Raw genomic sequence first — 23738 nt, forward strand, 5'->3', positions numbered from 1 at the left:
TCTCATGACATGTTGTGATTACCAGCAGGTTCTCTCAGCAGTTGCAATTTTAGAATATCACGGCTGTGTTTACGCCAAAAACTACGGAATCCCGGGAGGGACATGAAGGGTAAAATAAATCAAATCTTCATGTCCTTTCTGGGGCTCTATAATAATATTTGACTAAAAAAAACTGAGCTGAACAAGAAACACAGACACAAAAAAAAGACAAAAATCTTTTAACTGTGATTGAAATTGTAAATTACCATCTTTTTATTTCACATATTTTCACATTGTTTTCAATGACAAGCATTCTTTTTTTGTATTTATTTATTTTCTTTCATCTTTTTTTTAACACAGCTATTCTATGGACATTCAGGAGGAACAGAAGGAACGAAGGGATTCAGGGGTTTAGATTTGTTTTCTTTTTCTTTTGGACAAAGGTGGTTTTTTTCAAGCATAAAGGACAAATAATCAGAATCACATCAGGGCGGGAAGAAAGAGAGAGTTTTAAAAACTGAGAGACGGACACGACAAGAAGGAAAAAGGAGACAAAAACGAGGGAGGGAAGGAGGACAGAAGTGGGTGGAGTGCAGGTACTTTAGTGTCCAGGTGAGAGTGAGACACAGCTGAGTGTGTAAGTGTGTTTGTGTAGTACTTCTTTTTTTTCACTCAGTCCCTGAAACAGCTGTTTTGTGTTTCTTTCTCAGAGTGCATCGTCCTTTTTTGGTGCTGAAAGTTTTCTTTTTTTTCTTTTTCTTTTTCGTATCTTTCAGTTGCGTGCGTCAGTTTAAAGTATTCTATTATATCTCTACTTATTTATCTCTCTGTTTTTACAACAATAATCTTTATTTTTGCAGATCCGTCCTCTGGCTGTACATGAACTATTAAAACTACAGTAACAGTGCATGTCTGGCTTATAAATTTGATATTTTGATGGTATTCCCCTGCATTTGCGTGAGCGCGTGTTGCATCTGCATACTCTGTGTGTGTGTGTGTGTGTGTGTGTGTGTGTGTGTGTGTGTGTGTGTGTGTGTGTGCGTGTGTGTGTGCATACAGCATCATCACCCTACCTATAAGTCCAGTGCATAAGTTATTTAATCTTTTTTTTCTTTTTTGCTTGGCTCTTTTGCTCCTGTGTTTTTTCATGAATGTGTGATATTTCATTGTGCATGGCTCGTTCCCATGTTTGGCGTGTCTGTCAGTTTAGATGTGTGTGTGTGTGTGTGTGTGTGTGTGTGTGTGTGTGTGTGTGTGTGTGTGTGTGTGTGTGTGTGTGAGTCATTCGTCTGTCAGTTTCACAGGGCGCTGGGGTTCCTGAAGTTGTGGCCTGCAAAGCGAGCCTGGTCGCCCAACTCCTCCTCAATCCTGCAGAGAATGAGATGGGACAAGGACGGAGTGGAGAGAGAAATGATTTAAACATATATGAGTGAAAACACGTCTGACATGTAAGCAGAGCTCAAAATACAAAGCTCTGAGGTGTCAGTTGGTCAGCTCTCTGCTCACAAATCAAAACTAAAAGGTGAAACCAAACAATCTCAACAGACACCAACACCAGTCTCCTGGGTGAAAGTCCCGTGTTTGACCCATTCATTTATACTGGGGGGGGGTTTCATCTTTTCTCTAACTTCCCGCCTACTCCAGATTGGTTTTCTTTTTTTAGCTAATACTATACTTCCATTCTTGTTAAGGATTAATCAGTTTTCTTGTCATTATTAGTTTGTCTGTAAAAAAAAAAAAAGTTGTATAATGTCTGCTGTGTCTGCAAAGGAAGTTTATCAAAGAGATGCGTTCAGGAAAACAAAACTAAAAGAAGTATGATTATTTCTCTCCTGCTTTGGACTTTTCAGCTTGAATCCCTGAAATTTATGGAAATGTATTTTAAATTGCTGGATTAAAAAAAAAAAAAGCATCTCCAAAGCTGCCACTGAATGACAACTTGCCACAGTGTAAATGACTAATTTATTTAGCGTGTCTGTACACGTGTGCGTGCGCGCTTCACTGCACTGATTAGCGTTTATCGCTGGTTAATACCCCTGTAAATCTCTCCGCCCTCCACCTCTCCTGCGTCTCCTCAGCAGTCCGATGGGATTACAACGCTGAGCCGATCCCTCCTCCTCCCTCCTCCTCCCTCCTCCCTCCTCCCTCCTCCTGCTCCCTCCTCCCACTGCTCCTGCTGCTGACTGGCTCGGACACATGGGGTGACACCGGCGCTGCTGTCGCCTGTCACGTCAATTAGCTCTGTGATGATTAGCGCTAAGACAAAGCGGGAATCTGAGGAGGCGTGTTGTGCATTAGCAGGGCTGCTGCCAGATTTGGAGCCGAAGAAAGTTACAGAGAATCAGAAGTAATAATAATATTAAATTATAGGAGTTTCCATCATTACGTTTAATAAGTTTAGTCTAGATCCTATAAAGACAAAGTTTGCTTCCATGACTTTATGTTATGAGGGGAAATAAATCAGCCAGCAGGTGATGAGGATAATAAAAATGTAGCCAAAAAATAAAGTAACAAAAATTATTAATAATTGGGCATCCCCCTAATGGCATCGCACGTTTCTGTACGTTTCAAACCGCAAGATACGTAAGATCAGGGTTTGTGTTCAAATAACAACGTAGAAACGTAACATGACAACGTAACATGACAACGTAACATGACAACGTAACGTGACAAACAGCTGTCTTCTGGGTGAAAGTCCTGTGTTTCTTTGACCCGTTCTACTTGTTATATACCACGTAACCTCAACACTTCAATAATGGTTGCTTGTTATATTACATCATTTGCTCTGATCGAATTCAAAAACGTCGACATTCAACGTATCCGTTGTTTGCAGAATCGTAAAATGCCCCAAAAAATTCCTGGCAGCTGCTATTGAGATGTGCCTAAGAGTGAAAATAGTCCTAAAACACACTGCTTTAACTTTATATACTGTAATCTATAGAATTTAGTTTGCCTCGTTTTACCTTTCTGTCTACGTGTGCTGTTTCTGGTTGTCATCAAGGCAACTGGTTGCACCTGAGAGGTGGGCGTGGCCATGGGCATATAAGGCCCAAATCTGTTGTCTTGTGTCTCTGAACAGCAGCCACATGGGTTTCCAAGAACAGCTTTTAATTGTCTTAAAGCTCCGATGGTTTGAAGAGGTGAACTTTTTATTTGTGTGCTCTGGCGAAAAGAGGAGAAGTTCTGTCCATGTTCCCAAAACTTCCAGTTGTTCTATCTTTTCCAACAGATTAGCATATTCAAACTACAATATACCGAATAACTGTTTGTCAGGGGAACATTTTCTATTCTTTATTGTATGTACTGTTCATTTTCTCTTTTTTTAATGTAACCCTTTAAAAAAAGAAGAAGCTCCTCATTGTTCAAACCCACAGAATTTCTTCATAAATTCTAGTTAAGATCAGAAATGTTTCTAAATATGTTGGGCTCAATTTTGGCAAAATGTGTTTAAAAAGATTAGATGGAAAGGTCTGCAGCCATGCATGTCCTTTACAGCATGTCCAGAACTGTATCTCTCTACTGCATCCCAATAAAGCTTCACTGGTTCATGCATTGGTTTGTGCGTGCGGCACACTGACCTCATCAGCTGGTTGTACTTGGCCAGCCTCTCGGATCTGCAGGGGGCGCCGGTCTTAATCTGCAACACAGGCAGCAAAGATCAGGACCCAAGAGAACCAAACGAATGAATTAATCATGATCACGTCACTCGGTGGTGACTTGTCGTCCACACCTGTCCAGTGCAGAGTCCCACAACCAGGTCGGCGATGAAGGTGTCCTCCGTCTCTCCTGAACGATGGCTGACCATCACACCCCAACCGTTGGCCTGAGCCAGTTTACACCTGAGAGACGAACACGAGAGAGAAAGTGATCAGACGCGACCGCCTGATGTTCACAGTATTTCTATCAGTAGGAGACACAGAGAACATAGAACAAAGAACAAAAATTAGCTCCTTTAGCTCGACAGCTGAGTCCACTGTTAGATTGTTGTTTGAACTGGAAAGTAACTGAGTACTCTTACTTTACTTTGTAACTTAAGTACTGGATTTAGCTCTTCAAAATGTCTGTAATTTAACTAAACATCAGTTTAGTCAGTTTTTTCTCAGACTCTGATCCAGAAATCTTCACTTCAGTATCTGTTACACACACCAAACGTTACACTTTCATTCCTCTCTATGTTCTGAAGGTTTCTATAGAGGGGTTTGTTGATATATTATTCATTGCCTGATTTATACAACATTTTATTATTCACAACATGGTGAACATTTTTGACAGTATTTTCAGATTTATGAAGTGATACAAACATACATCCTAAATTTCCTCTATAAAAACATTTGACTCTAATTAACTAAAAACTAAAAAAAACAAGGATTTTAAATGTATCCAATGTTCAGATTTCTGTTCTGGAAATGTGTGACAATTGGCTCATAAGATGATGCATCATTTGCATATTTAAACATTTCAGAAAACTAATGCAATAATTGTCTTAATGTAAGAAAACAACAGGGGGAAGTTTCATGTTGATATCCTCTTACTTAAAACTTGAAATCGTGTCTGTTTTACTCCTTATTATCAATCTTAGAGTTATTTAATTAGGGATTTATTTGAGCACACGTGAAATGTTAACCTGCTAACAACTTGACAATTGAGACTCTGTTGATGTCTGGGGTCAAATTTGAGGTTTTAAAAAAAGGAACAAGATCTCATCCTGCTGAGATATTAAAACAATATATCAGATTAACGACGCAGGAAGCTTTTCGTGTGACGGGCACAATACATCACCTCGGCTGTCATCACCACCGTTTTCTATCTGTTTCATTCCCCTTCTGCTGTAACGCAGCTTCTCTGTCGTGACTGATGGCTTCGTAACCCTGAGTGACGTTTTGTTGGGTCTGAGATTGATGACGCACACATTTCGAGACTGGTGCACACACTCTCTGCACAAAGACACCCACAGTCCAGTCCACGCGGTATAGCTGCGTCGTTGCATTTGATTGACGGCTAATCCTCAAACTAAAAACCTCGCTGTCACTTCCCGTCCTACGTTTGTCTCCTGCTCGGGTCGGTTTTCGGAGCTCCTGGTCTCTGGCACAAGGTCAACATGGCTGACAGGTAATGAGTGATGGCTGACAACATGCCGTGTGTGTGATTCCACATGTGTGATTGATAGCAGAGCAGCTGGGCCTCCAAGTATCTCCCTATAGGCCTCTCTGTCGTCTCAGCCAAGACGGATGAGCTTCTTTAATCAGTCCAAGTTCGCCGGCCCGAGGCGGTCATATTAGTTTATTTTTCTCTCTGAGTAGTCGTGTGTGTAGCGTGGGACCAGCGTTGTCTTCACACAGTCGTGTTTGTAGACCTGTGAAGCCTCCTAATAAAGCAAATTTATTTTAATAACGTGTCTGTTGCTAGATTAAGTTGCATTATTTTAGTCTGCTGAAAAACAACTGGAAGCAAGACAAAAGAGTTCCCGTCCACGAGCTTTTATGCACGTATTAGAAATAAAAAAATGTATTCTGTTTGGCTGAAGTGGTTTGTGTTCGTTGTGTTACAAATGGGCTCCATCCTTGTGTTGCATAAAGACAATAAATGATCCTCGAACCTTGAACCTTGACGTATATGTTTCATCTCAAATGAGGTCAACCAGAAGGGAGAGACTTAGCGTCTCTATTACCATTTAAAAGATCTGAAACTGTTGTTGACATTGACTTAAAGCAGACGTACGCCTGTATGGCCTCGGTGACGGAGCCGATCTGGTTGACTTTGAGCAGCAGGCAGTTGCAGGCTCGCTCCTCGGCAGCTTTCTCTATCCTCTTCGGGTTGGTCACCGTCAGGTCGTCCCCCACCACCTGGATCCCCACCTGGGCCGTCAGACGGGACCAGGCCTCCCAGTCGTCCTGGTCGAACGGGTCCTCGATGGACACCACTGGGAATGGAGAGGGAGGAGAGGTGAATAAAAAAGACGTTTTGTCTCCGACCTGAAGACCAACTAAAAGATGTACAGTCCACCTGGGTAGTTGTTGACGAAGCCCTGATAGATGTCAGCCAGCTCCTCTCCAGAGATGTGTCTCTCTGGATCCGGTGGGGATTTGAAGTCCAGGTCGTATTTCCCCTCGCGGTAAAACTCGGAGGCGGCCACGTCCATCCCGACCACCACCTTGTCCGTGAAGCCGGCCTTCTCTATTGCCGTCTGCAGCAGATCCAGAGCTGAGGAGTGAAGGGACGAAATGGAGAGCAGGGAGTAGAGATTTTTGTTTTAGCTCAGCAATAAATGTCAAAATGTTTGACTTATTTGTTACATGTTTGAACTAAATAAATACATGTGCAATGAAACGGAAGGATTGTCACTGCCTATTTATATTCATCAACATGAATCCCATCATTTTATGACTGTATGAGTATAATTGTTAAACCTTAAGCATATTGTTTGTTTTCATGTGGGGCAGAATTATCTACTTTCCTTTTGGAAAGGAAGGTCCAGTGTTTCCTATGCTAAAGGAGCTAATAAAGGAAGCATTGAAGCACCTTACCTTGGCATTTAGAGTATTTGAACAGCTCTTATCACGGCGGCTACTTAGATACTCTTGTGTTATTTCACTCAGTTAGGAACCTTCCTAAGAGAAAAGGACTATTCGACTGCAGCCATGCACTCGTTTTCTCCACACGTGAAGAGAGTGAAGAAGACGAGGCAGGTTGGGGTTAAACAGAGGATCCTCACCCTCACTGTTCTCCAGGATGTTGGGAGCAAATCCTCCCTCGTCTCCCACGTTGGTGGCGTCCTGGCCGTATTTCTCCTGGATCACCCCCTTCAGAGTGTGGTACAGCTCCGATCCTATCCTCAGCGCCTCCCTGGGAGACGGAGGGAGGGAAGAAGGACGAGGTCGTCAGAGAGTGGAGAGACCAACATCAGCAGGAGAGAAAGAAATCAAAGGGAAACATGAAAGGAGGTGAAAAAAGGAAGACAGGAAAGATTAAAGAGCTTCGATATTGATTTAGAAGAAATAAATGGTAAACTTTAAATCCTTCATGTTCATGTTGTAGTTTTAAAAAAAAATGGTTTTGGAGATGGATTCTTACTTGAAGGACTCGGCTCCAACAGGAAGAACCATGAACTCCTGCATGGCCAGTTTGTTGCCTGCATGAGATCCTCCATTTATCACATTAAAGGCCTGAGGGGGGAGAGGACATAAGGAGACAAGGATAAGTGAGGAATAGGGAAAAAGGGGGAATATGAAATGAGTGGATAATAGAAGAAAGGGGAGAGGAGAGAAAGCAAGCAGAAGAGGGGAGAGGAAATGAGAGAAGAAGAAACAAGAAGAAGAGGGGAGAGGAAATGAGAAGATAGAAGAAGAAAATGGGGAAAACAAAACAATGAGGAAAGGAAACGTGACGAGAGGAAATGAGGAGAAAAAGGGAGAGGAAACGAGAGAACAGAAGAAGAATGGGGATAGGAGAACACAAGGAGACAAGGAGAGGAAACGAGAAGAGAATATATAGAAACTAAGAAACATCTGTAAACTTCTGCACATGTGTGTAAATTGTAATTTGGGGTTCATCAAAGTCTAAAAGTCACTAATCCAGATCATGTTACAGTGCAAACACATGAAAAAATCTAAAACGTGTACGTGTGAAAAGAGTGTAACGCATTAAAAAGATTAAATATTGAACACATTCAGTTGGTGTGCAGGTTTTACTTTTCTATCACCTAACCAAAACAACAAACATTTACTAAATAAATGTCTCATCTCGTTGCTGTAATAGGAAATGTACTAAAAATGTAATGAAATTCATCATCGTCGTGTTTTCTTGCGTAGATGCAGTGAGTTCTGGGTCTTACAGGAACCGGCAGCACCAGCTCTGTGTTTCCGGCCAGGTCGGCTATGTGGCGGTACAGGGGGACGTCTTTCTCTGCTGCACCGGCCTTACAGATGGCTAGAGACACTCCCAGGATGGCGTTGGCCCCAAACTGAGCTGTTTGACGGGACAGAAAACAGGAAATGATTCATTATTTTACTGTCCTTTTACCACTTTGGACTTTATTGGTATTTTCCTTTTATTTCAATTCCAATTTGCTTTTTTGTAGCAGTTATTCATGTCGGAGGAGTTAACAGACATTCAGGTAGTTTATGACCAAATAATGAATTTCCATTTCAGATTATTTTCAAATTTGGACCAAAAACAACATTATTAATTCAGATTAATTGAAAACATTAATATATATTTTAGTTTCACAACCAGACTTTATCTGCAGCTCAATTTTTTAAATATTTTTCAATAATTTCTTGTTAAATTAACGTCACAGCTTGTAATTTCCCCTAAGTGATCCTTTTCATTTCCCCTGTAAGTGATGCATTTAAATTCTCAAACCATCTTCAACTTGTTAGCGTTGATTTTAATCACCTGAATGACAAGAAAGGGGTTACCAACACAAACAAATAAAACATCCTCATGGTTTAATTGTTATTCTTTGCGATAAACATAAATAAACTCTCTCTGAGACTTTTATTCTGCATCTAATTGTGTGTATTTCAACGAGGACAGAGAGTTAATTAAAAACATTTCACAACACATTCAGCTCCAGTTTAGTCCGACAGGTTTCCTTTGGCTGAAATGAATTCCCGCCATTACTCTCGCTGCTGTTTACCTCGCTGCCTGAAATGATTAGTCGGCATGATTGTAGATTAAAATAAATGAGAATTTATTTATTAAGCGTTTGCGTAGCTCGGCCGTGCCAAAGCCTGTTTGGCAAAAACAATCTATTAGCTCTGTCTTGTTCCCGTCTCTATTTATGTTTCTTGTTGTCACAAAGTGACAAACGCTTTGGTTAAAAAAATAATTTTTCAAAAGTGTGTGTGAAATCATGGGAGCTGCTGAATGGATGCTGGAGGAGGAAGAGGAGGAGGAGGAGGATTTCCAGCTGGCGACGACTCACATTTGTTTTCTGTTCCGTCCATCTCGATCATCGTGTTGTCCAGCTGCTCCTGCTCCACCACGCTGATGCCCTGCAGACACACAAATACAGAAACACACCGTTAAAAAATACGCACAGGTGGAGCAATTTATTACCTTTATTACAACATTCTTAAGACTATACAAGCTTTTGGCTTATTGACACATTCAGACATCTTTTTGGATAAATTTTGGCTCAAATCTGTTGAGGTTTTGAAGTCCATATTTGAAGTTATATATCATACAAATAATAATAATAATAATAATAATAATAATAGTCACTTATGTACAGATGTGAATTTAAGAAAAGTTGCAGTTTTAACCGTTTATTAAATTTGACAGTCCACCAATCATAGTTTTGAGTAATTTAATTACATGTACAGTAACTTTATTAAAGTGTCATTTGATGCTGGTTCCGATCAATAGTGTTCACTGCCATGACACTTGATCTTTGTTTTCCAGAAAAGATGGAGTCATTCTGTCCTCTAGACCAAAGTATAAAGAGAAAAATCTCAACGTAAAAAAAACAACAGTCATGTTTTCTCTGTTCTGATCCACGTTTTTATGACGAAATCCAATGGGATTCTTCCACTGGATTTTATATTATTGCAGAAAATAAACATTTATGATATTTATACATTTTGTTCGGCAAGATAATCTTCACGAATTAACACCGCTTTTATGATTTTTAAAGCGTGAATACAATCATCTGAAGTGAAAAGCTAACGGTAGCCTATAAAGGAACTCCACCACGGTCACATGACTTCACGTCACATGACTTCACGTCTCCACCGCTGAGCTAAAGGAGGACTAGTGTTCTAGTGAGGACGTCTAGTCGTCTCATTTAGACTCTTTTTTAAGACACTTAAAAAGCTTCTAAATTCAGGGTTTTTAATGATCTATTTTATATCAGAGAAACATTAAAATATCTTTTTCAGATCTTATTTCAGACATCTAACCAAAAGACATTAAAAAAACACATTGACTTTGAGACGAGGAAACAGGAAGCGCAAAAACGCTGACTCATTTTCTGGACTCATTTCTGCAGCGCTCTGTAATCTTCTCAGATGGAGGTCCTTGAACTAATGTGTATCAGTTTAGAGGTCCTTGACATGAAAAAGGTTTATGCCCGCTGTATTAAAACACATAAATCTATTGAAATCTACTCTTGTCAGTGTCCAGAGGTGTGTTTCCTTCTTCTCCCTGGGTACATTGTGAAATAAAGAATAACTGACAATCGTTATTCTGATATTCAGTAAAAACATGCAATGAGGACATCAGCTTTTCTATTCGCTGATCCCTGATCATGTTACACTGTGAACAATAAATCAGTTCAGTGAAAATGAGTATTGGGCGAATGAAAATTAAAACGTTACCAAGATGTGTTCCAATGTAATCTTGAGAAACTTGAATAGCAATATATAATAAATCTAGTATCTATAAAATAGATACTAGAGATGAATTATGACCTGTTTAACTTCCTAACACTAGCTCTAAAAAGCTTATAATACATCATAAAACAACTAATTATCTTATTTTATTTTATCAATAAAAATATAATTTTTTATTTCATCATTTGACTATAAAAATATGGATCAGAAATGATCATCAATCAAAAAAGTGCTGCACTGCTGCAGATATCATAACATCATTCTCACACACACACACACACTCACACGATCCCTTACACACACAAACACAAACACACACACACACACACTCGTTCACTGTTCCTCTCACTCGCTCACACTTCATTCTCACACAGACAAATTATCGTCATCTTTCATTCACAGTATCTCTACACACTCACTCATCACATTTCTCCTCCGTTACCGACCGCTTGAATGAATTTATCTGATCCTGTCTGCGCATCAACTGAATCAATCCGACCGTATACACATCTTTGATTTTAAGTACTGCTGTCTCTCACAATAACATGAATCATGAATACGATTCAAATCAGCCTCGTATCACTTCTCTCTTGATTTATTCCCTCAGTAAACATTGTAAACATGAGTTTATGGTCTCAATCTCTAGTTTCAAGTCTTCTTCAATACAGCATGATGTTCATTTAGTAAATCATGGTTCATTTAGAGTCAAACAGACCATAAAGCAGAGTATGCTTTAGGGCGGGGCTTACTGTGATTGACAGGTCGCTGACGCTATCAGAGCCGTATCTCTATGGCATCTATATTATAATATATATATAATATTCCTTCCGTTCATTGATTGCAAACAAAACAAAAAAATAAAACATGGCGACAGCCGTAATCCAAGATGGCGACGGCGAAATCGTCAAACTCAAGGCTTCATAACAGCAGTCCACAAAACACGACTACATCCACTTCTTATATGCAGTCTATGGTCACAAACTGTAGCTACATTCTGAAAAACTTTAGCCAAATTCTCAGAAGTTATTCCTTTAACAAGAACTACTCCGTGCCTAATTCTCTCTTCGAGTCACAGGCCTGCTGAGACAAAGGATGTCAGACTTGGCATGTAGAATGTGGTGATAGTCGGATGTAGTGTATGAATGTTTCAGTGACTTACGGAGGCTATGAGGGCGGGACCCAGAGTGTCATTGATGTGCCCGACCGCCTTCAAAACTCCTAGAAGAAGAGAGGACAAACGAACGTAAGTCAGCCAGCAAAGGGAAATTGTAATTCTGCAACAAATAAAGGAGGAAAAGTAAAAGGAGACGGACATTTCTGTCTCTGTTGCTTATTGTTTTGGTCTTTCAGCTGCACCGAGACTGTATGGTTGAGTCCTTCTGGCTCTCACCAAACCTCTAATATACATAACTTTTTTTGAAGAATGTAAACATGCAAACAATCTGTCCCGGTACCTTTGCCCTTGTAGCGGCTCTTGTCTCCATCTCGGAGCTCCAGAGCCTCGTAGATCCCTGTGGATGCTCCGCTGGGCACCGCAGCCCTGAACAGACCTGAAAGGATTAAAGTTTTAAATGAAAGGAATGTAGAGAGGAGAGGACCAAACCAACGCAGGTCATACTCTTAATTCTACCCATGGGCAGGACTTTGATATTCAGACATTAACCCTGTAATACCCACTCTCCCTTTTGGGAGTCCCCACCAGATTAAAACAAATTGGCTATTTTTCTATGTCCTTCACTCTTCAGCGTCTGTATGAGACGCACCTGGCTTTCAACAGACTCCAATGTAAACACATCCACAGCATTATTCGACAGTTAGAGCTACTAACGTCGTTTAAATTGTAAGAAAGTCAATAAAGTGCAGTTGGTAGGGCAGGCTGGACGGAACAAACACTGGACTTTCACTCAGCTGGCCGCTGGTCGTGTGATAATTGTCATAATTGTTTTACTGTACCGCAGTTTTGTTCCGTAACTTACGTACTTATTAACTAACGGTAATAAACAAACGTAGTTATTTTAACCACCATCTTTTCCTAACCCGTTGCGTAAGTAAATCTAATAACTAAGTCAACCTACACTGATGAAGACCTGTGTAAGGTCTTTTTAAATACACACTTTGCCATGTAGAATAAAGGCGTTTTAATTGTGTGTGCCTTGGAATATTTTTGAAGGACAATTGCATTATATACTTTTTTGAGACCATGTTCTCCTCATGCAAAGAGCCCTTAACGAGATTAAATGAGTAAACCTACATTGGAAGTTTATTTAACGCGCTGAAACGGACTCGCTGCCCAAACAGCCGCTAGAGGGGAACGTAGAGCGTCACAGGGCCACTGAGTTGAGAATGTGTTGCCTGTATGCTCTCTATAAGAATCAAGTATCTGTAAACCATCCTGTATAAAATGTCATGTGATGTGCTTTTATGTCAGTGGGGTTTACGAAAGCATGCTTAAACTGAGAAGACAAAATCTTCCCTCATCGGAGAACTGATTGATATATGGTCATCCGACACGATGAATCTGACGTCCACATTATCATGTTGTTGTTTTTTTTTTTGTTTCGCTCTGACATTCGTCACCTTTTTCCGTGCTAAGGTCCACTTCAACAGTGGGGTTTCCCCGGGAGTCCAAGATCTCCCTGGCAACGATGCTGACGATCGACATCCTGAGACGCAGAGAGGAGAAGAGGGTTATGATTGCTTTTCTCCTCGTGAGATGCGTCGGGCATCCTGTTGGAAACATTTTGAACGTTGCGTTGGTTATGGAAGCTTCAGATTGAACCGAAGATGAGGGAGAGAGAATAACGGAGAGAGAGAGACAGAGAGAGAGAGAGATCTCCTGGGTAAAAAGATCTATTTTTACATCGCACACACACACACACACACACACACACACACACACACACACAGAGAACAACCTATCAGGCGAGAAGAGAAACAGCATCACAGCAGATTCACAGTAAAAATCAAAGCTCACCACAGAGGACTGGGTCGTCTCACGCACATTTACGAACACACACACACACACACACACACACACACACACACACACACACACACACACACACTCTGCAGTTACTTTGCTGTTTCTGGAAGCAGGTTGCAGCTAAAATCCTCGGCGACGGAGTAAATTATGCATCCGATGGCTACTCCTTCCATCCAGACTGGAAACTGCCGTTGTTTGAGATTTGATGAGGCTGCAGAGATTAATAGTTTGTGTATTCAAAACCTGATATATATCGTCTTCCTCTTTGCCCTAGAACTGCCTTGTTGTAACAATGTAAACTATAATAAGTAATATTTTACTTTTACTTGAGTACAGTTTTCCATTTGTCTTTTCTTCCCTGCCCAATGCAGCAAAAAAGTGACTTTTTCCCTGATTTCTGCATTAAAAATAAGTGTATTTTAACCAATAAACCAATAAAGCTATCAAAGACTCTGAGACAACCCACCTCTTCTTCTCTGCAACCTCACACCAGCAGAGGAGGGACAGTCGTGTCAAGTGACCGGAGGCTTGTAATGTTTTTGAATCATCTTAATCAAATTTGTATTGACAACGTCACTTCCCGTCTCTCTTACAGTCCAACCTCCTCACTCATTCATAATTTGAAACCGTTCTTGTCTGTGTTGTCCAGTCTCAAAAACACTGTTTAAACCAGAAACATGCTGGATTCATGTTCGTTAGACTATCGAAATTATGTTTGTGATCAAAGTTAGAAACTTGCATGTCAGCATTCTGCAAAAAAAAAAAAAAAAAAAAGGACACAGGAATGTTGCTGCAAACTCAAACTAGACTTCAACATTATGGTCCCGTTCAACTAAACTGCTCCCTCACTTACGCTTAGAGAGAAAATGTATTTCCTCCGGGATTAAGGTCGCAGTTGTAACCAGTTTTAAACTCGGTGGTGGTTAATGTTTTAACTTGAAGCAAAACAGCTAAAATGCTACAAAACCACTTCTAAGGCCACGTCTCTGCTGGTTAAATGAAGGAAAATAGAAGAAGACCGGTTTTTGGGGGTGAGTTGTATCAGTGTGACCCTTGGTGCTGCTTTCACAGTCTTTGTATGTTCTTCATCCTGCTGTTTACTGCTGTTTCTACCTCTCTCCCAGGAGAGACGGCTCGGAAAATCCTGCATCGCTAATGCAGGAAAGATGCATCTCTGGGTGCCGGTCGACACTTTGAAACCACAAGAGCGCTCGCTTAAGTAGGTTAGTGCACGGCAGCAATCTCGCTGTGTGTTTCTTTTTTTAATCAAAATCACCCACAAGGTAGAAACATTTACAGGATTGTACGGCTGACGCTTCACTTTTGTTCTTAAAACATTTTGCATCTTTAAAGTTTAATTTGCCCAACAGTCGCTTAGTCCACAAACGTGAATTTGGGGAAAATCAACATTTTTTTGTGTGTAAAATTGGATATGTTACGTGTAAACATAAACTACTGCCGCGTGTTTGAAGTCGACTAAGTGAGTTTTGGAAAAACTCTCTTCTTCTATTTGATTGTCGAAAGACTTTGAATGCCACCTGCATCTTATGTGTTTGTGAATATTCACACCATTTTGATTAAAATGAGCAAATGGTTACTGAAAACGTACACTCAAACGTATCAATGGATTTATTTATACAACCCTTAGTGACGAGGAGACATATTCAGGTCAGACGTGATCTCAAAAAGGATGGATTTAAATTGAATTAATGATAAATAATAAACTCATTTTCACTGCACTGTTCACTCTCACTTTTACTCCTAATTATGAACATGAAGGGACTCGTTTCTCTTTAGATTCTCGGTGTGAAAAACTGATCCGCTCGCAAAGATCAAAAATGTATTCATTCAGTTTGATAATGCATTTTGAATTTCTGTATCTCCGTGACATCATTAGCATAGTGCAATTCAAACTCCAACACATTAGGAGATCCGTCCTCATTTCATCATCATCCATGCAAATCTCCTGTGTGGGAGTTTCCCCTCTTTCTCCTCCTTGACATTCGAGGCACGCAGCACTGCAACGACATGTCAAAAAAAAAAAAAGGGCCTTTTTATGCCGTCCTCATCTCCGTCCCGTATGAATACTTTATCGATCTGTGGGGAGCTAAATCTGGCTCGCCGCTAGCTCGCAGAAACCTGTCACTGTACCGAGGCCGTCCTTGCAAGCGCACTGACAGAGCAGACTCCTGTAGACACATCTTTTCTCATTCGTCTCCTTTAGTGTGCATTCATCAACGCAAAACTACACTGTGTTGCCAACAGAGAGACAGATATTGGAGCCGTTTGAAGCCAAATCTATGGGGAAATTAAATTTCAGAGGGTGCAATGATTTAGGGCTTACTCAGGGCAGACATTTTAAGTCTTCAGCGAGAAGTGCAGGTATAAATAATTACATTCATGGTGGCTCAGGTCCATTAAGGTGTGCCGGTAAGCCAGCGGAAAGAACCGAAGCTTCCTCTGGTGTTTGTGTCCTACAGAATTTGATACAGATGCTGCAGTAATGGAAGAAGTACTCCAACATTTTAATCTAATGAAGCAAAGAATCACCGTCCATCTGTCGATGTGTCTGTGTGTCCTTTGCATATCTTGAGAACAGTTCATCCGATCGACTTCACACTTAGTGTGTGTATTGATGGGGACGGGAGGACGTGGAGTGTTGAATTTGGTTCACTTTGGACATTCGACGCATCCCAATATTAAATTTGGCTGAATAAGTAGACGGGCTTCGTGCAGCAGCGGGGGAGGGGCTTCAGAGTCGAGCACGTCTAAATCCATGCTCTACTTTTTAACGAGGTTGTTATGTCAAAGCAAGTGACTATTTGGACATTAGTACCTCCGCTAAGTGCATTCCACCGTTTCTTCTGGACTAGGGTGTGTTTATTTCCCGTGAACCAGACTGTATTTCACCGGTGTTTCTGATTAGCCGCGACTTGGGTGTCTGAAGCCACTATGTGAAGGTTATGAGCGGTCCTCGCCACAGGCCGAGCGTTCGGCCCCGTCCCCAATATGCATGTTGCACTAGTTAACTAAAATAAATATTACAACGGTGTAAAAATACTCACAAGGTACAAGTAAAAGTCCTGCATTCAAACACTTTATTTAAGTAAAATTGCAAAAAGTGTTAAATTAAATTAAAGTAGGCTACTAGAAGTAAAATTTTCTGCAGAATGCTTCATTTCAGAATAGTATTGTCATCACTTATGTTTATTTGTATGCATTATATACCACTTCATATATTGTTTGGTAGCTTGAATTTCCTCCTCAGGATCAGCAAAGTCTTATTGACAATAGAAATTTAAAGTAGCAGAAAAGACAAACACTCCAGTAAAGTACAACTTAAACTAAAACTACAAAGTATAAGCAGTGCAGATACAAACTGAAACATCATAGTTAACGCGACTCAGTCTCTGTCTTCTTCAGTGACCCTCACACATCCTTTATAGGCCAATCATAGTCGCGTTCATGTCTGTTTTGACGTCTGAATTCATCTTTGAGCGGTGACGATAATGTGCTCTGATTTCACATCACACGTTTCAATTATTTTTTCTCAACGTGAGCCCTTTTAGTCCGGTTTTTGGTATGTCTTCTCTTCTAAGTTCCCTTCATTTCCTTTAGTTCCTACAAGCTTTAAACCCACTGAATGAGTGAATAAGTGGTCTTATGTTAATATCTTGTGTAAGATGTTTTCCTTATGTATCCTGCTTCTTTATTTTCCATTTCTTTCTGTAGATGTTTGTGGCCGATTAGAACCGTCTGAAACCATCTTTTTTTATGATAAGTATCTTTATTAATATCTTTATTTCTTTGTATAAACTCTTTTGTTAACATATGTCTTCTATAGTCATCTCTGGTGTTTTCTGTTAGTGTTAAACCGTCCTGAAGACATTAAAGTCTAAACGTTTCTTTATTTTCGCTCGTATCTTTGCAGCCACCTTCCTTCTCATCCTCGGGGACATAAATTCCCCCCGATGCACTTTTTATTTTAACCTGCTGCAAAATCACATTACTCCTCTTGTCTTTTCACCCCATCCTCTATCGTACGTGATCCTTCTGAGCGACTCGGGTATATTTCCATCCACCCCCCCCCCCCCTCACTGTCGGTCAATTACAACGCCGACGACCCGCCGCCGTTCATGCTCATTCAGGCCTCACGCTCCTTGTCAAGTCGCAGGAGGATGAAAGCGTCAGCGAAATGTGTAAAATGTATAAATGGTGCTCAGCATAAGAAAGAGCAGATAAGGTGTCTGACTCGCCGGCAGCACAGAGAAACCTCCACACATACAGAGTCAAGGGGATTGATGTGTGGGTGATTCTCTCTACCGGCCTCTTTTTATTTTATGTGCTTTATTCTCTCTCTCTCTCTCTCTCTCTCTCTCTCTCTCTCTCTCTCTCTCTCTCTCTCTCTCTCTCTCTCTCTCTCTCTCTCTTTTTGTTGCTGTTTTGAAGCCCCACCCAAGAGTACTGCAGATTTTTTTCCCAAAGTTTCTACTGCAGAATACAGGACGCCTGCCAACTGTTGTACATCATTCTGTTTTTACATCATTCTGTTCTCTGTTCCATATCCTCAAAGCACCAAAGCAGCAACATTTTGACTGATATTCCCACCCTTATGAAATGTTAATCAGTATGTGTGAATGTCTATAAATACCACCGGACCTAAATATCTGTGACATAAAATCTTATTTCAAACAAGACTAAGAGTGACCTCTAAACAGCTCCAGGGTGCTTTGAGCTAAATGCTAGCATCAAGTGAAAATAATGTTTAACAATTACCGCTATCACCATCTTAGTTAGTCGGGATGGAATGAAAGTGCATTTTTAATCATTTTAGATCACATCCCCTCTTCCCCTATTTAACAATATATGAAAAAAAGATTTACAAAAATGTAATTATTCATTTTTTAAGATTTAAGTCCAATCAGCTTTTCTTCCTGTTAAACAAAATACAGCAACATCGTATAGTTATCACGTCGATCTGGGTTTTTGGATTTGTTTTTCTTTATTTGTACATGCAGAGTACCATCTATTTGACATTTGTATATTTATTACATGAATATAAAGCAATGAAACGGATAGTTTCGCGATTTACTGAATCTTATTGACTGTTTTCAGAATACAGTACAGTAAACAATACGTTTCAAATTACTGTACAGATGTAATTACTGTACTGTGTAAAGGTTAAATAGCACACTACCGAACCTCCTGTATACAAAATATAGATTACTGTAGTTTTAATTACAGCCAATAATATCATGACATCACCCATTAATTATTCTGCAGCTTTTAGAGACATGGAGGTTTGAGTGTTGAGCCTCTGTAGCTCCGGGTCGCGCTACATTCTGAGCCCGCACACTTTGTTTTGCGGACCAATCAAAACAGAAGATTTTATTCAAATCCATTTCTTGACTGACCATCACTCAAATATGTATTTTTCACTAAGGAGCACGTCACAGTACAGAAGCTAAAGACGCTCTGACCGGGACTATAAGTGTGCTAGCATGCTAACATGTGCTAAATAGCACAGTAGAGCTGAGGCTGATGAATTACATTTGATTTGTTTGCTACATGTGTTTAACAATGTTCCCATCAAAAGTAAGCATCTCAAGGTGAATATAGCTGGGTTTTTTTCTTTATAATGTTTGTGTTGGTTGATAAATTACAGCAGCATTGTTACATTAAGAAGATGTTAGTTTGAGATCGTGTTACAGGCGAAAAACTGCAGCTATATGTTTGTTTTCAGTCTTTTAACTTTAGCTTAACTTTTGTTTTAACCCCGGTCAGAGTTGTAATAACAGTCCCGCAAGCACGAAAACATTTGAGGCCCACTTTACAATCTGTTCATGAGAAACGGTAGAGCGATTTAGGGTCATTGTGATGGAGTTTAGAACATAGAAAGAGACTTTAAAGTAGCTGTGAGCCTTTCTGTAACAAGTTGGAAAAAAGTCAGCGTCAAGGATAAACATCTCGACGGATTAAGTGTAAATAGCATCTTAATCCAATTTAAGGTAGTTAGACAATCACATTTTCCCTTGTCGTCCTGTATATTGTTATTGATGTTTGAAAATGAAATATCAACACCTTCTTAATAACACACATTTAATAATATTGTGTAAATAAACTCCTTTTAAGTCATTTTATGTACAGACTCGTTGCAACTCCCTGCACTCGTACATTGTGAGTGTAATTCATTTGCCCCCCAAAACAAGACAAAAACGCATAATAAAAAATAGTTAAAGCTGAATAAGACCGATAGCATTATTATACTTTATTTTTTTTATCGTGAATTATTGTAGCCCCGTGTGATATCCTCACTAAGTAACAATGATACAACTGTTATAATTAGTTCAAATAATCTTACAAAGAAAGAGAGAAAAATAGATGATGCTAAACTAATTTCACGAGGGATGATGTTTCTTGAGGCAATTGAATGTATTTGTTCTCAGTTTCAGTTTTGCGTATTTTAATGTAAAGAAAACAAAAAACATTGCCTCCCCACAGTATATGTAAGGTTTCATACTATGTTATGTACACAAGGAACACAGTCTAATGTGCGTACATGTACTGTGTTGTATGCACGACACCAGCAAGGTGTTTGCAGCACGCACTCATCTCATATCCATAAACAAATGTTCCTGCTGTCTCCACCTTATAACTCGTATCTCCTCTCTCTCTCTCTCTCTCTCTCTCTCTCTCTCTCTCTCTCTCTCTCTCCTCCATCTCTGCCTGTGTGTCTCGGTGCTGTTTGTGCTGTGTGAGTTACGTAAGCTCTACAGCAGAGAGAGAGAGAGAGAGAGAGAGGGAGGACACCCATGAACGCACCACACCACACCTACAGGAGACTGCAGTGCTCAGCAGAAAAATATAGCGGCACTGAAAAAAAAAAAGAAGAAAAGAGATAACACGTGAGAGGGCGAGCCAGGGGAGAGAGTGAATGAGGGAGAGAGGGATGAAGGCACGCAAGGGGAGGACAACATGTATATCATTGTATCTACAGTGTCTCTGGATGCGGGGGGTGGGGGGGGGGGGGGGGGGTGCAGATAGCTGAAGAAAGAGGGAGAAGAGGGATGAGAAGAGGAAGGAAGAATGACGCCAGAAAGACAAAATGGAGTGAACGATGGATAGAAATACTGAATCTCCTGGCTCATTTCAGTTTATTTGTACCTGTATTTGTTCGGCTTTGTTGTCCTTTAGCTGTGTGTCTATCTTCCTGTAAATTGTTCTAAGTACGTTGAAAGGTTTGCTCACATATTTGACCAATAAAGCTGATCGGGAGCTTGACCGACACTACGGACTAAAAGTCAGGATATCTCATTACCATTTACCAATCTGTTTCTTACAAATCCCATAACTTAATAACAACAACAAACTCAGCAGACTATCCCTTTAAATTGCATCGGATAAACACATATTTTAAGATGCATCTTTGGGCATTGTATGCCTGTATTTGACAGTGACAGTGGAGAGAGAAATGGAAAGGAAATGTGGGGAAAGAGAGAAAGGGGATGACATGCAGCAAACAAAATTCGGAATTCATCCAAAAATGTGTTAATTGGCCCAGAATTCAACTCTAGTAAACTCCGTTATAACTGAACAAACACCATCTGCTGACAAAGTTTATGACAAAAAGCCAGGCGGCAACCTCCGGGTCTGAAAAGTGAAGTGTCTTAAAGCTGCATTCTCTCTAATGTCCATCAGGGGGCGACTCCTCTGGTTGTATAGAAGTCTATGAGAAAATGACTCTACTTCTCTCTTGATTTATTCCCTCAGTAAACATTGTAAACATGAGTTTATGGTCTCAATCTCTAGTTTCAAGTCTTCTTCAAAACAGCATGATGTTCATTTAGTAAATCATGGTCCATTTAGAGTCAAATAGAGAGATAAAGCAAGGTATGCTTTAGGGGCGGGGCTACACGGTGATTGACAGATTGCTACTACACCATTGTCCATTCTGGGAGTTGTCTCTTTTCTTCTGACAGCTTTAACCCTTTCACTGTGTGTCTTAATTGTAACATTTGTAGTCATCTAAAAATGTCTTATTCAGCGTTCGGTGGTACTTAGCTCCACCGTCTCGTGTCACTTCTGTTTGCAAAAAACAAGATGGCGACGGACAAATTGCCAAACACGAGGCTTCAAAACGTCCGTCCACAAACCAATGAGTGACGTCACGGTGACTATGTCCACTTCTTACATACAGTCTATACAAGAAGCTGGTAATTAAACCTTGAGTTGAGATTATTTAGTCAGAAGGAAGTAAACATAAAGCACTCTGTCGTCAGGATTGTTGTTCATCTTTTTACGTTTATCCGTCCAATATTCAAAGTGCTCAAACCTGGACGTCTGAAATAACTCATCCCAAACTCTCTGGACATCTAAGAAAAAATGTAAATGAAATTGTGCCATTTTGTGATTAATTGTAAAATCAATCCTTGGAGAGAAAGGGAGAGAAACAAATAAAGATAAGGAAGAGTCAAGAGAAAAAGACAGAGAGGAGGAATGAAAGATGGATTTAAATAGAAATATATGCAAAGAGAATGAGAGAGGATGGCCAGGAGGAAGAGGAGAAGAGAAAGAGATGGAGAGAGAGAGAAAGAGAGAGAGAAGAGAGAGAGAGGGAGGAAAGGAGGGAGGGAGGGAGGACGAAATGGAGAGCGAGTGGAAACGAGGCAGTGCGAGAGAGAGATAGAGAGATAAAGAGAGGAGGAGAGAGATGAATAATTAAATGACCCTGTTTGGCTGGAGAAGAGAGGAGGAATGGGGGGATGAAGAGAGGGAGGAGGAGGAGGAGGAGGAGGAGGAGGAGGAGGAGGAGGAAGAGGAAGAAGGCTGATCATAGCACGTATGGCAGACACACACACACACACACACACACACACAGAAGAGGAAGTGGAGCAGTCTCACACATACGCAATAATGTGTCCACATTTACACACATACACATCTTTAACTCGCAATTATCACAAGTACTCTGACACACACACACACACATCACATCCACCCACACAGAGTGCCAAAGATGCAGAAATCCAACACACACACACACACACACACACACACACACACACACACATTTCTGTGTCTTCCATGGTAGATATCAACTATCGCACACACACACTTGATATACCAGGAACTCAAACATGATTGACTGCAAGATCACACCACACACACACACAATGTTCCTACTGCCAAAACACACACACACACACACACACACACACACACACAATCCTATGAACATACACATTCCCACGCCTGCCATATTGAAAAAATAATTAACCATCAAACACACACACACACACACACACACACACACACTGGATATACCAGAGACTAGACTTGACTGCATGAGCAGATAATATTTCCGTACGGCCAAAACACACACACACACACACACACACACACACACACACACACACACACACACACACACTCCTCTGCCGGCCATTAAAACACATCAACCATGTTACACACTAACACACTTGATGTACCAAGGACTCCACTATAATTGACTGCAGGATCTCCTCTCTCTCACACAAACACACACGCACACACACTGTGGCCAAAACCCACACCTGAACAAACACACATATATATATATACACACACAAACACACACTTGACAGCCATTTTCCAAGAAATCCAAGAAACCACTCACGTAATATTTCTGCAGCCAAAACCCACATAAACAAATATTTTTGCACATGCACACTCCTTCTCCAAAATAATGCATGAAGCAAAATCACACACGCACACACACGCACACACACACACACATACACACACACATATGTTCCTGTCATTTGAAAATAAATAAACCATCCAACACTCACTGCAGGAATCACTGATACACACATATAATGCTCCTACTGCCAAAACACACACACACACACACACACACACACATTTGACAGCCATGAAGCAGAATCACATTCACACATAGTAACATCTAAAACGGATGATATATACACACACACACACACACACACACACACACACACACACACACACACACTAACACAAGTGTATGCTTTCCTGTCACACACAAATATACACACATAGATATTCAAGAAATCAGATAAAAATGCATGAAGCAAAATCACAAACACTCACACACACACACACACACACACGTACAGTAACATCCATTACTGAATCTATCTCACACACAAGCAGCATCATTCCGCAGCCTATCTGCACTGAGCAGTAGCCAATCAATATGAAATCATGAGAAAATGAAAAATAACGTATGGAAAAGCACAAAAAAACCCTTTTTGAGTGGATGAAAAGAGGAAAAGGAGGATTTCCTTCCTTTACCTGCCGCCTGTGTGTGTGTTCTGCCTCTCACGGCAACCGAGAAAAATACTGGAGAGGAGGCAGAGCAGGAGAGAGAGAGAGAGAGAGAGAGAGAGAGAGAGAGAGAGAGAGAGAGAGAGAGAGAGAGA

The 23738-nt window shown here is 40.5% G+C and overlaps 1 protein-coding gene across 1 annotated transcript; it reads right to left on the reverse strand.

The window, feature by feature from the left end:
* Nucleotides 1-963: 963 nt before the first annotated feature.
* On the reverse strand, nt 964-23738 carry LOC137872927 (gamma-enolase). Its single transcript, XM_068711437.1, has 13 exons — nt 23611-23738; nt 12891-12976; nt 11768-11863; nt 11473-11531; nt 8906-8975; nt 7811-7944; nt 7051-7142; nt 6692-6822; nt 5983-6180; nt 5698-5899; nt 3710-3818; nt 3558-3616; nt 964-1347 (listed from the first exon to the last, which is right to left on the reverse strand). Exons 2-13 carry the CDS (start codon nt 12973-12975, stop codon nt 1278-1280), a joined length of 1305 nt encoding a protein of 434 aa, XP_068567538.1. The 5' UTR covers nt 12976; nt 23611-23738; the 3' UTR covers nt 964-1277.

This window comes from Cebidichthys violaceus, unplaced genomic scaffold, assembly GCF_023349555.1.
Source record: "Cebidichthys violaceus isolate CVI_PGR_0920_01 unplaced genomic scaffold, fCebVio1.0.p SCAF_16, whole genome shotgun sequence".
NCBI lineage: Eukaryota > Metazoa > Chordata > Actinopteri > Perciformes > Stichaeidae > Cebidichthys > Cebidichthys violaceus.